This window comes from Mesitornis unicolor, unplaced genomic scaffold, assembly GCF_000695765.1.
Source record: "Mesitornis unicolor isolate BGI_N332 unplaced genomic scaffold, ASM69576v1 scaffold2263, whole genome shotgun sequence".
Taxonomy (NCBI): Eukaryota; Metazoa; Chordata; class Aves; order Mesitornithiformes; family Mesitornithidae; genus Mesitornis; species Mesitornis unicolor.
In genome coordinates, this window is record NW_010175106.1 from 1,444 (window position 1) to 15,162 (window position 13,719).

Genomic DNA, 13,719 nt, shown 5'->3' on the forward strand with positions numbered 1-13,719 from the left:
GTACTTAAGAGGTGAGCTACTGAAGAGCACCAACACAGCCATCAGGTGGACCAGGTATTCCAGAGAGATTTGGACTGGGAGCACAGAGGTGAACTGTTTCTGGCTTGGTGGGCCCATGACTCTTCCAGTCACCAAGGAAGAGATGCCACGTACCAATGGGCCTGTGACTGAGAGGAATCTCTTAACTGAGCCGGTGCTGCAGCTCAGCACTGTGTTGCACATAGTAGTCCCTGTTGTATGTGAAAGGAATCTGTTGGGGGAGACTGTGTGGGTCTCCTGCTTTGGGTGGGGGCAAACCTATCCGTGGGGTTGTCTCTGCTCAAAGCCCAGGACATACTTGGTGGGTAATGCAGGAAAACGGTGAAGTTCATTGTGTACCACAGAGAAATTTAACACTGGCTGAAAGGACTTAATTTCAGGTTGTAAAGTACTGTGTAATGGTTATAAGTTGTTACAAGTCTTTTCTTTCTAGATAGCAGTGTGGCGTCCAGGAGCTCCAGGATGAACCTGCAGCATGTACATGTGAACTCTGATGAACTCTATGCGATCTCTCCCATCCTGAGAGACTGCCAGGATGAGTGAAGGCCTGGACTCACCTGTTGTGTGGAGACAGTTTCCAACTTGGTGAATGACTGTGGCAGGAAATGGTGTGGAACAAGGGGGGGAATGTTACGGTTTAAGGGTTAATAGGCTGAGGGGGAGGACAAGGGGTGGCTGTAGGACCTCGAGGAGTAAGAGAGCAGCGTTGTTCCCTCCCCTTTCTGGCCACAGTCCAAAAAACCAAGGAAGCCGGAGTTTCATGGAGGTCTTTTCCTTCCTTCATGGGCTGCCTTGGGTGGCATCTCCAGACAGCTGGACCTACCTCCACATGTTGGGTGGCATCTGTCACCATCCGCTCCTGGGCACAACTGAAGCCCCTGGTGATGAGTCACAGTGGCCACAAGGACTTCTGGGACACTTTTACCTGGGACTACCAGGATCGGGTTGTGTATATAGTTGCATATCCTTTGTCCCTTATTGCTTCCCTTTTTTACTTTCCTGTGTTTTTCATTAAAGTTGTTATACTCTTAACTTCCAATCTTGTGTGAAGCATCTCCTCTCTATTCCCTTTTTGATCCAACCTGGGAGGGTGAGGGGACAATGGAGAGAAATCCTGTTCCCTGTTTTCATTTGGGTTTGCCCTGAGCCCTGGATGGAGACACCTGCCAAAGGTGGGTGAAATAACCACCACCAGCTCTGCCTCTTTGGCTACCATGTGGTCTGGAAAAGTGCCATGTGCCCAGCGCTTGGAGACTGCTGCAGATGGGAAGCCGAGGACGTTATTTGCCTAATCAATTTACTTTCTTTCAAGGAAGCACATTTCTAGTCTTTATAAGGAGATGTGTACAGGACTCATCAAACACTCTCTAGTGAAGTTTGCCTGCCGTTTGAACAGCCAGGATCCCCCTTGCATGGCACACGGGGCTAGAACCGAAGCAAAGACCTGGCACTTGAAGCTGCACTGTGCTTACAAGATGTTATCAGCACCACAATCAGTCATGGAGGTTAAGTTCAGTCCCATGTGCAATAGCAGCAGCTTTCTATTACTCTTCATCCTTTTGAAGAGTTCTTGTGGTACCTCCTCCAGCAGGCAACTGATGTGAGTGCGAGTGAGCTGCTTGTTGCTAACCTGCCTTTTGAAGACTGTGTCTGTGCCTTCACAGTGGTGGGATGTGGTGTCAGGCACAGGGCAATGTCTGCAGGCCCTCTCTCACCATCTGACAAGTCATCCTCAGGCCAGCCCATGTCTTCCACCGAAGGCACAGAGCTCTGAGGTGGAGCACTGGCTGCAGCTGAAGGGTGTTACAGAATAGTAGGGGTTGGAAGGGGCCTCTGAAGATCATCTAGATCATCCCCCTGCTAGAGCCGGATCACCTAGAGATCACATATGAGTGTGCCCAGGTGGGTTCTGAATTGCTCCAGAGGACACTCCACAGCCTCTCTGGACACCGTGTTCCAGTGCTCTGTTACACTTAAAGAAGTTTTTTCCTTAATTTTTGTGTTCCAGTTTGTGACCATTGCCCCTTGTCCTGTCGCTGGGCACAACCAAGAAGTCTGGTCCCATCCTCCTGACACCGGCTCTTCAGATATTTATAAGCAATAATGAGATTCCCCCCTCAGTCTCCTCCGGGCTGAACAGACCCAGCTCACTCAGCCTTTCTTACATGGTATGTACACCAGTCCCCTCATCATCTTGGTGGCTCTGTGCTAGACTCTCTCCAGTAGTTCCTTGTCCTTGACCTGGGAAGCCCAGAACTGAACACAGTACTCCAGATGTGGCCTCACCAAGGCAGAGTAGAGTTGGAGAACCTCCCTCCACCTACAGGCCACACTCTTAATGCCCCCCAGGAGTCCATTGGCCTTGGCTGTGAGGGCACATTGCTGGCTCGTGGTCAGCTGCTGTCCACCAGGACTCCCAGGTCCTTTTTCCCTGAGCTGCTCTCCAGCAGGAGAGCCCCCATCCTGTACTGATACCTAGGGTTGTTCTTCCCCAGATGCAGTACCCTACGCTTGCCCTTGTTGAATTTCATTAAGTTGTCCAGGATGTGCAGAGCTCACCTGGCAATGGATGTGGGTGCCAACTTCTTCTTTCCTGGAAGGTCCAAGAAGATGTTCAAAAAGCATGGGCACTGCCCATGGGAGGATGGCAGATGAGGAGCCCTAGGCAAGAGGTGACAGTAGGACTGCTTTGCCCTGTGGAGTAGCCAAGCAGACTGCCAAATGCAGCGATTGCAAGGTGAAAGCCATCTGGCTTCTGTCCTTTATCACCACCTCTCTGTCAGCATCTCTCTTCCTATACACTACAAGAAATCTCCTTGCGTTTTTAGCAAGCCTTTCTGAATGATTTCTAGGACACTATTGAGAAATGACATGGGGAGTAAGGCGAAGAGAGAGAGAAAAAGGGGAGGAAGATGATAGAGTGGCCAAGAATCTGAGATGCCTTCGGGCTTTATCCTGAAATATTTCCTCTGTAGCGTGGAATACAGCAGCAGCCACCAAGGTAGCCAGTCCTGTAGAGAGAAGGCTGGTAATGTTCTTCATGAGAGATGGTGTCAAGCTGTCAGAGGCAGAAGTTTGGAGGCTAACGGGTAGGCAGTAGGACAGGAGTCCAGGCTGAAACAAGTGCTTCTGCAAGTTGGTGAGAGGCTCTGGAGCAGACTGCGCTTACAGGCCACGCCAGCAGTGTGGATCTACCAGGTAAGGATGCACACGCATGCCTCTGTATGTGTGACACAGGGCAGATGCCAAGGAGCCTTTGAAAAATACCTGGTTCAGGTCCTCAGAGTTCTCAGTACTTCACTCCAGATTCGTCAAAGTCTTCCTGCTTCTTTGTGATGTGTGCTTTTAGGCAAAAAATACTCAGAAGCACAGTGCAATGCAGAAGAGCAGTATTTTTGGTACTTTTTTGGCTGTTAGGAATGATTGTCGTTAGGAATGAAACAGTCTAGAAGGGGGTTTTTCATTATGAAACAGTGCTCGGAGAGCAAATGTGGGGTTTTTGGTTGTATTGGGTTGGTTTTTTTTGCTTGCTTGTTTGTTTTTCTTCTCGCTGAATAGGTGTTACTGGTAAGATGGGCACGAAATCTGTTTCAAATAAAAATGTGACCTTGAAACAAAAGGTAATTTTTTGCAGATGCAGCCGTTTCCAGTGCCCAGCATGTTATTTGGCAGTACACAGACTTCCAGTTGGTTTCTATTTTCTTAGCAGCTGCAGTTGCTCTCTAAAAGGATTTTACCCAAGTAATGTGTACATGTACTAAAACATCACCTATCGTCGTACTTCTGAGCCTGAGTAAAGCAGGAACACGCTTGTTCTGGTCCCTGTTTCATGGGAACACAAACTCACCTGAGGGCATAACCAGTGCCATGAAGTAGCTCCTATGTTTTCTTACAGTTCTAGCTTTTAACACCATAGTTGATAAACCCTGACTGCTGTCTGGTAACTGTTAGTACCGAGCTGCTGTTCATAAAAATTTCAACTTTTGTTGCCAAGATGTAATGTTTTTAAGTAAGTTACACTGTTTTTCTGAGACAGCTTCAGTTCCCTGGTTCTTTCTTTAAATTGTTGAAGCACTGCCTGGTGCTATGTGCCAGTCCAATCACAAGGTATGTGCACAGTGCCAAGCCCGTACAATGGGTACTTAAAAACTCCAGCCTGGGAGGTTTGAAATCTTCAGTTTGCTTTTAAAAAAAACCCTATTTTTAAAGACTCAAAAACCAGAATTTCAGGGGAAATCAGCTTGAAGGATAAGGGTGAGATGGCAGCAAGGTGGCCACTGCTGTCTCACCTACTGAGCTGTCTTTATGCTCACTCTCCGGTGCAAAGAAGGAGAAGCCATTTCTTTTATTCAAGGTGAGAATGCAGTGGTGTTGGCTGAAGAGTTGTTGTTTGTGACTGTTGTTCATTTAGGAGCAAGAACACTGACATGACCTGTTTGTTCATGAAAGCTGCCAGCAGATGTTGGCTGATAAACGGGGAGGGCTGGGAAGAGACGTCCTCAGGGAGCAGGGTCCGGGCAGCGCTATAATGTCCTTTCTGTCCAGAAGGTCCAGATGAATTGACCCTCGGCGACCTCCGGTACATCCAGCACCCTTTGTCAGATGTAAAACTCAGAGCTGCATTGCTTTTGCTAATGCTGCAATGTTCTGTTGCAGAGGCTTTTCTTACATGGCAAGCCTCTGATGTTGTCTGTAGGCTTTGCGACTTGAGTTCATCACTCACGTTTTTCTTTCTTTTTAGCTTCTGTTGGATTTTCATAGCTCACCTAAGCTACAAAGTAGGTGAATATGCATCCACTTGCTGGCAGAGTAAAGAGCTCAGATGAGCACTGTTATTAAAATGGGTTGTTTGTTGGCAGAGGTGGCTTTCACGGCTGCCCAAGGTGAGCCTGGCCTCTGTGGTCTCTGAAGCTCTCTTGTGGGTGAGCTGAGCAATGCTGGAATGCATTAAGATGGATTAGCTGTGAACCCAACACAGGAAACTGTTCAGAGAGAGTGAAAATACTACAGTGCACAAACTAAGGATGAAACATACCTTTTGATCCCACACAATACAAGTTCCAAGGCTGAGAACACAGTTATTTAATAGGGTCACGGTCAGCTTGTCAGTGCAGAATAATAATGTTTGCAGCCTCCTCTAAGGGCAAGATTCTGTCTTTCCAGGTGCAAGGAAGGGCAGTAGAGGGGCAGATGTGCGGCCGGTGGGCAGAGATGGGACTGCAGTTTCCCACTGTAAGGTAACAAAACCATGCACCCCACCCTCCTCAGCCAGACCAGGTCTCCACATACCACATCTTGCCACAGCTCTGGCCTTTGAACTCCAAGTCTTGATGCAGTTTCATGTGCCGAGTGTGGCACAGCACAAACCCAGCACTTTGGTACGATCTTGCAACTGAAACCATGTGCAAAGGCTGTTCTGAGGAACACCAGTCATCTACCCCAGTGAAACGCTCATGTGCTGACTGCACCTTGGCAACATAATGTATTCAGAAGGCCTAAGGATAAACACGAACCGAGGCTTCTGGAAAAGGAGGTATTTATGCCTTGCTCAGCTTACTACCTCTCTATCCACCACCTCCAGATTTCTTAGATATTCTTTTCAAATTCTAGCCAAATTACTATGCCTTAACTCTTGTGCCAGGGCTGCAGGGGCAGAGCTGTTGGAGATTCACCTGAGCTAAACTAAGTTTTCTGTTTGGTTGGGGCAGTTTGGGTTGTTTTTTTGATTTAGTTTCTTTTTAGATTGGTTCTTGCACCTTAAGTAACTTTAAAACTGTGTTATGGTAGGCATTGGCTCCCCATTGTACCACAGCTAAAAAAAAACAACAAAAAAAAGGTTCTGCCATAGCTGTTACAAGCAAATCAGCTTGAAGACTTACTTTGTTTTTGCTTTCTGAGCTGAAGTTACTACTAAAAGGCACAGCACAGTGCACGACACTGTACTGGGCTGTGCAAATATCTATTAAGCCATTGGCACTACCATGAAGAACGTACAGAGCACATCTACAAAGCATGAATTAGTTGTGACCTACATATTCTTATAAATGAAACATTTTTTGCAGCCTGATTCTTGCCTACTCTTACAGGATTCACATCTAAAGATTCCAAGCGATGAACCAAAGAATCTGAACTTGGTGCCATGATAGGGAGCGCTTGTGAACACATTCATTTATTTGACTAGTACAGACAAGGCCTGTGTATAACTGAGGAAGACAGGGTGCCACACTTGCACATCACTGATCCTTATCCTGTCCCCTTCAACCTAATTCCATAACCAGCGCTTACCACACTGAGAGGTTGGAAACATTACCTGGGCCTCCAGCATTACCGTATCTCAAACGAGTCCCTGCCTGTAAGGATCTCCTTTCTTCAAAACAAACTTTCACCCAGCCCCACACTTAGCTTGGCTTAAATCAGCAACTGCCCGCAAAATCCTGGCATTTAGAAACAGCTTAAGCTCAGTCCCTGTCTGCCTTCAAACCAGTCGGTTTTACAATTATCTGCAACTCCTTAAAGCGCGGTCATTCAGCATCCAGCCGGTACCCATTTGACCACCGTTGCTGCTGGGTGCGGAGGGGAGGCGGGACCCGAGCAACCGCCCTCCCTGCTGAGGAAACTCAGCAAAAAAGCAGCGATCGCCCGCCCTCTCGTGGCCCTGCGCAGCCATGCCCAGGAACTAACGGAGCTCCGGTTGCGACAGGGGTCTCATGTGGGACAGGATTTATCCAAAAGATGGCTGGCAGGGGATCAGAAACAGCGCCCTGCAGGACCCCACCGGGGCTGTGAAACGTTTGTCATTCAGGCTTTGTCCCCACTCCTGCCTTGACCTCGCAGACTGAGCAGCTGCTTCCCCGAGCAGCAGCAGAGCCTCAAGCTGCCAAATACGCACCTCTTCGAGTTGTGCTCCCTGCTCCTCCAGCACAGCTGTGGACAGCCCTGCACTCACCAGCAGTCTCACACACACACACACACACACACACACATCCCGTACAGCACTGCCCCCAGAGCAGCCTTCGCTGGAGCAGGGAAACATCTCATTTGTTTTACAGGATGCCATGCACACATTAATCGTTCTTAACTCTGTGCAAGGCTGGGGATGCTCAGGGTACATCTGTCTTCTTGTCTGCTGTCAGTATCTGTTAGAGAACTCCATGTGTCAATGTTTTAAGTGAAGCTAATATGCCTGTTCGTAACAGTTCATTAACAGCTGAATACATGAACTCATGGAAACAAGGTTACATGGGCTGTCAGTCCCTTGGAGGATCTTAAGTCCTCATCCCTCCTTACTTTTCCCCCAAAAATAAGTAATTAAGCAGTGATTAAAGTACAATTCCATTAAATCTAGTTGAGGGAATTAAAAGACAAGGACAGTGCAATAGCATGACTTCAAGGTCCTTCCTTCTATTTTAAGTGGTAAGGTTTTGGTTTCTCACTGTTTATGACTCTTTAGCCGGGAGATTACAGCTTAAATTCTGCACCACTGCATCACCTCCAAACCTGAAGTCGTGTTATCTTTCGCAGAACTGCTGATGGTTACACTCAAACACTGCCTTACTTCCACTGCTCTCACACCTATCAAAAGGCTGGATCTATAAAGTCAGCTATTTTAATGTCCGTTCTGAACAGAAGTGCGTGACTTCAGATGAAGCATCTTATTTTGTCTGCTGCTAGAGACAACTGCACAACAGAGAAGCACACCAGCAAACTTCAGATGCTGCTTCAAAGGACACAGGGTCACACTCTGAGAACAAAATCTACCCAAGGATTCTAGCTCAATGCATCCGATTACCATCAGCAATTGCTCTGAATTTGATAAGTGACCAAACGTTCTCTCTACTGATCTTGGGTTAGGTAAGGAAAAACAATAGTGTCAGTCAACAAGTTACTCGGCAACATTAACAGAAATATCTTCAGGTGGAAGTTAGATAAAGAAAATAATAATGCCAAAAACTTTAGCTGTGGAAATGCGTAAGGAAGTTACAGGAAATAGTGCTAGACATGTGAGGCTTTATAAAGCTCAGTACTAACATACTTTCTCTGTATACAGCAAAGAAAAGAGGGAACATCCTTCTCATGCCAAGGTTTAATTCTGAGGTATGCGACACTGGATTTACAAAGGTAAATAAAAAATACATTCTGAGAAACAGTGAGCCCCCTGCTTAACAAGGCAGAGATTTCACACTCCAAGCAGCTGAGAAAAGAAATCAGCTCACAGTGTAGAAAAAAAAAGTATTTGAGGTCTTACTGACACAGAGGCTTTTGGCACAACAGGTCATGAGGAAATGTGCAGTAGTGGGGCAGAGGAAAGACAAATATTTAAGTGATAAAGATGAGACAGGGCAACAGGCATTAGATAAAGCTTCCACTTGAATAATTCTTTGAGACATTATGATCAGCATTGAGGTGCAACTGCTATTCCGTACAGCGACCAGCCACACTGCGTTGCCAACAGGGAATATGGAGCTGTTGAGACAGACTTGAGCTCCAGTCTGCTGATGATATGGCTGAAGTTTGCACATGTAGCAAACAACTGTAAATGAAATCCCAGTAGTAGTGAAGGACTGGAGCAGTACAGAAGATTTCCACATCAACTGTATCTGATACCAGGAGCGAAGGCTGGAGTACAGTGCACGCACCAGTTCATGTAAGCGTATCATCTACAGTTAATCTACAACTTAAATCCTGAATATCAACTTAAAAAGCCAAGTATGAATCATATGCAGGCAGATTTTATGACTCATTGCTGCAACAGATCTAACAGCTCGTGCTGATCCTGCCTGCCATGAAGAAGTCTGGCATTCCCTCTTGGATCCATTCCTCTGGAGAGGAGCCCTTTCACAGATCTGTGCTAGAGAGCTGAGTCGAAAAACAGTTAAATGAGAGGTTAGCATTAAACAAATCAATGTGCTATTTTGTCACACAAAGGATAAAATTTCAGGAGTTTATTGCTGTATGTATGCTTAATCCATTAATTTGTCTTACAGTAGTCATGAAGTGCCAAATTGTGTGCTACATTTAACATTTCCTGTGTTCCTTTCCAAATGCCATTTTACAGTGGGTGTGTGAAACAACGCAGCAGCAGTCACAAAACACGGCTCGAGCATCTCTCAAGAGCTTGAAATAAGATTTGAGCACAAGCTGAATAACAAGATGTCAGTTAACAGGTCACTCAGCAACTTTAATAGAAATACCTTCAGGTGGAAGTTCTGCAGTGTTAAAATTTACAACTCGGACTAAACATTCTCATCCCCACTGTAGTAACAAGATACTTGCAAAGAACAAGAACTATGGTATGTAAATGTCACACGCAAGAACCGCTTCATTTCTATCAGAAGCAAAAACTGCTAATTATAAGCAAGGACAGGCCTAGCAGGCTAAGGCTGTCAGCCTATATTAAAAACATGTACCTCCAGGTTTGGCAGTGGAATTCTATTTACCACCTTGACTTTTTTTGGTTACATACAAGTACTCTTCCTCCCCTCCCACCACACGCACTTTATAAACCCCCTTTTATTTTTATTATACCTCCATATTATTTACAGGACTCCTAAAGATTAAAGTACAAACTAGTATGAAATTAATGACAGCTTGCTCTTCAAATATGTATCCCATGGCTAAATAAATACCAAGCCAATCCAACAGAGTGACCTGGAGTTATGATTCAGAAGCTTGTGTATCTGTGACTCCAGATGTTTTCTCATTAACTGCAGAGGATTCACTTGATTTTTCAACAATAACTGCCTTAGATGTCGGGGTAGCGCTATCCAAGGTGAGCGTAGAGGTCTGTTCTACATTTACAGTAGTGCCAGGGTCAACGGAAAAGCCTCCGGCTTGAGTGATGGAGGGAAGCAAATCTGTAGGCACTGTAGATGCCTCTGTGACCAAAGGAAGCAGAGGAACACATTTGGGTGGCATGGACAGAGGTGTTATTCCCATTAGATTCAGAGGCGGCAAGGAGGGAAGGGGTGGCAAACCTAAGGAGAGGAAAAAGAAAAAGAAAACAGGCAGGCAGTGAGCTGCTGCATACCACAGACACGTCTGGAGAGATTCTCTGTTTGCTTAATTTTTTCACCTTCCCCAATCTCCTATTTACTCTTGGGGAGGAAGCTTTTTGAATGCAGTGTGAGCACGATACACATGCAGCACTGACTCAGCAGGCTAGTTTCAAGCCTGATACTTTTCAGATTTCAGAAAAAAATCAAGTTTGCTTCTACCTCCCCATAGGATTAGGTATTAATGCATTACAGAATCACAGAATCCCAGAACGTCAGGGATTGGAAGGGACCTCAAAAGCTCATCCAGTCCAATCCCCCTGCCGGAGCAGGAACACCCAGATGAGGTTACACAGGAAGGCGTCCAGGCGGGGTTTGAATGTCTGCAGAGAAGGAGACTCCACAACCTCTCTGGGCAGCCTGGGCCAGGGCTCTGTCACCCTCACTGAGAAGAAGTTTCTTCTCCAATTGAAGTGGAACCTCCTGTGTTCCAGTTTGTGTCCGTTACCCCTTGTCCTATCATTGTTTGTCACCGAGAAGAGCCTGGCTCCATCCTCGTGACACTCACCCTTTAAATATTTATAAACATGAATGAGGTCTCCTCTCAGTCTCCTCTTCTGCAAACTAAAGAGCCCCAGCTCCCTCAGCCGCTCCTCAGAAGGGAGATGCTCCACTCCCTTGATCATCTTTGTAGCCCTACGCTGGACTCTCTCCAGCAGTTCCTGTCCTTCTTGAACTGAGGGCCCAGAACTGGACGCAATATTCCAGATGTGGTCTCACCAGGGCAGAGTAGAGCGACAGGAGAACCTCTCTGCCCTACAACCACCCCTCCTGATACACCCCAGGATGGCATTGGCCTTCTTGGCTCAAGGGCACATTGCTGGCTCATGGTCATCCTGCTGCCCACCAGGACCCCCTCTATTAATAATCATTAATACTGATTAGATTTTTCTGGCATTCACTGAAACTGCCAGAAACAAGAAGTTAACAAGAATCTTACTCTGTGTAAGCTTCCAATTTCTTTTTGCTTGCTCCACCTGCAGCAGTTTTTATTCAAAGCCATGAATCTACTATTAGTTCATACTTCTGGCGTTCAATCAAGGTGCTTCCATCTCCTCATTTAGCATACAAGGAAACACCTCATATTTCCTTCTACCCATAAAACCATACGCTTTCATTCTTGGCACAGACTTTTTTGAGGTCATAAATCAGGTAATATAAGATGAAAGAACTGAATACAGACACCAGTTCAGAATTAGTTTATCTAAAAACATTCCCTGTCTACCTAATCTGGGCACTACTGTCAACTCCCATCTCAGGCAAATATTCAATTGATCCTCTTCAAGACTCCACCAGAACGCTCTAAATGAGAGTGTTAAGGATCGTCGAGGAGAGACCCATTATTACAGTGTTTCAGTTTGCAGAAGCACATACCAGGCTGTATGATTTCTGGAACGATGTGTGGTGCAGGTAAATTGAGTTTGGACAGATCAGTCAGGTTGGGAAGCCCTGCTGGTAATGGCATCAGACCTAAGAGAAGAGTGGAAGAGTTACTGCTGAAAACTTAAAACTGTTTTGTTTTCCTAATTGTTTCTGGGATCTTATTGATCATTTAAAGTTATTTCATACTGTCCAGACTAGCAAGTGCAGAATCCCAACCTTTCAGATTTTTCTGAGGAAAGCGGAATCTTATTTCAAGGAATTGGTAGGTTTGCATTCCTCATGAGTTCAGCTTTTAACAAAGGTAGTAATTCCACTGCAGCACTGTACCATAAACCCTTAATTCCTAATTTCAATGGCAGAAGATAATAATAGGATGAAATGCACAGTATTTCTGTCCTGGAATACCGATTAACTATTATTAGTCTTTTCTACTCAGCTGGTAACAACACAAAGATATATAGAAAAGGCAAGACAAAGTAACCTTCAAAGTCAGGAAGGACTGAAAATAGAAGAGAAATGTATGATGAGCACAACACACGCTCTTCTATCACTGTGTTTGCCAGGGAGCATCTTTCCACTGCTCAATTTCCCGACTTCAAAGAGCTGCATTTCTGGGACAAGAGATCTATTCCTACTTTGTGTTTACCTCGGAGAAGTCTAACTCTGAAATAAACTCTTGTTATTACAGTAATAAGATGGAGAGGAGGAAAGTCTTAAAGCAAGACCACTGTACACAGATTTTGTACCTGTGAATTAATCAGCCACAAAGGCTGACAGAATCTGACTCAAAGAGCTTTCAGCTCAGACATAAGCAACTTCGAACTTTTGAAAAATTTTTAAAAAACTGAAATTCACATAAATTCACTCCGATTTTAAACCTCCTGTATATTTAACACTTACAATTTCACTAGTATGGCCATGCGAATTGCAAGAAATATTCTAATAACTTTCAAAAAAATCAATGATACTATTCAGAGAACACAGTGAAAGGAAAACTCGTATTTGCAGATTCTGGGTAAGGAGCGGATAGTGGCTGAGGAAGAGGACATTAACAGAAGCTGAACTTCTAAGTAGTTTGCTATTTTATCTAAGCAGTGCAAGATTAAAGCTCTCTGCCCCTTAAGCACTTAGCTCTACTACACATTTTTTTCTATGTTAGAGAGCACACCTCCAAGCATGACTTAAAACTTTTGGACACATCTTTACTCACATTGTAGCATACAAAACATAAAACACAACTCCTTGAATGTTTTGGAAGCACAATTGAGTTTTGTACCAGTGCACCAACCACATGGCAAAATCCTAGACAATCCTTATCCACCGTGAATAATTCTGGAGTATCAGTGCTTGAAATGTTCATTATTATCAGGAAACAATGCACACCATTTTATAGACAGGCTCTTACTTTTGTTATAACACTTTAAATTACTAAATTATTCGGAAACAGTAACTGCACACACAGTTCTGTATCGTTAGCCCTCTATTTATACTAGGAAGAATGATCAAGTTAAGTATCAAAAAGGAGTTTCCTGAAGTAGAGGTCTTATGGATGAGACGAATGCAGAAATAGGCAAGACAGGCCTTCTCAGGTATTTCTCCTGTCACCTTGTCTGATTTCAAAGGACAAACCAGAAACTGAAGCTATTTGCAAAAGTATTTTGTAACATACAATTTATGAAGTACGGAAAGTAAGTGTATCAACTCAAGAAATGGTGCAAAGCCCTAATACCTCCCTGAGAAATCCTGAATGCTGCATCTATTGTGCGGTGGGGGGTGGCTAAAAAGTAAATAATTGTAAACTTAGTTACCAGTTCACTCCTCTGTGCTAAAGACATGCTGTTCACCTGCTCTGAGGAAAAAATCCTAACATTGGAGAAGTTGTATGGAGATCTTTAACGTGAAATGCATCACTTGCATGAAGTTATACCCTCCCACACCCAAAAAAGCAGTGGAAAAGACAGCTCTCTTCTCTTGCTCCCTTAAGATTTTTGTTTCAGAAAATGTTTTAAGACATTTTACCAACTCACCTGGTAATGTAGTTGCTGGGTTAACTGGTGGCACAGAGGTAAGGGACTGACTGACTTGTGGTGGTAATAATGGAACTGTTGGAACACCTGGAGGAACGTACAAGGAAACAACATTAGTTTTAAGCATATAATGCTTCAGTTCCTTTCCTAAAAAGTTGATGAAGAAAAATAGTATTCTAAGTAACATGCATCATATTTCTGACAGAAGTTGTTTGCAA

At 44.8% G+C, this 13,719-nt stretch overlaps 1 protein-coding gene across 1 annotated transcript; it reads right to left on the reverse strand.

Annotated features, from left to right (window-relative positions):
• Positions 1-9,479: 9,479 nt before the first annotated feature.
• On the reverse strand, positions 9,480-13,588 carry LOC104538155 (Golgi reassembly-stacking protein 2-like; the record flags this gene model as incomplete). Its single annotated transcript, XM_010181251.1, has 3 exons — positions 9,480-10,013; positions 11,466-11,561; positions 13,502-13,588. Coding segments are annotated over 3 exons (503 nt in total), but the record flags the coding sequence as incomplete, so codon positions are not given.
• Between the last annotated feature and the right edge of the window lie 131 nt (positions 13,589-13,719).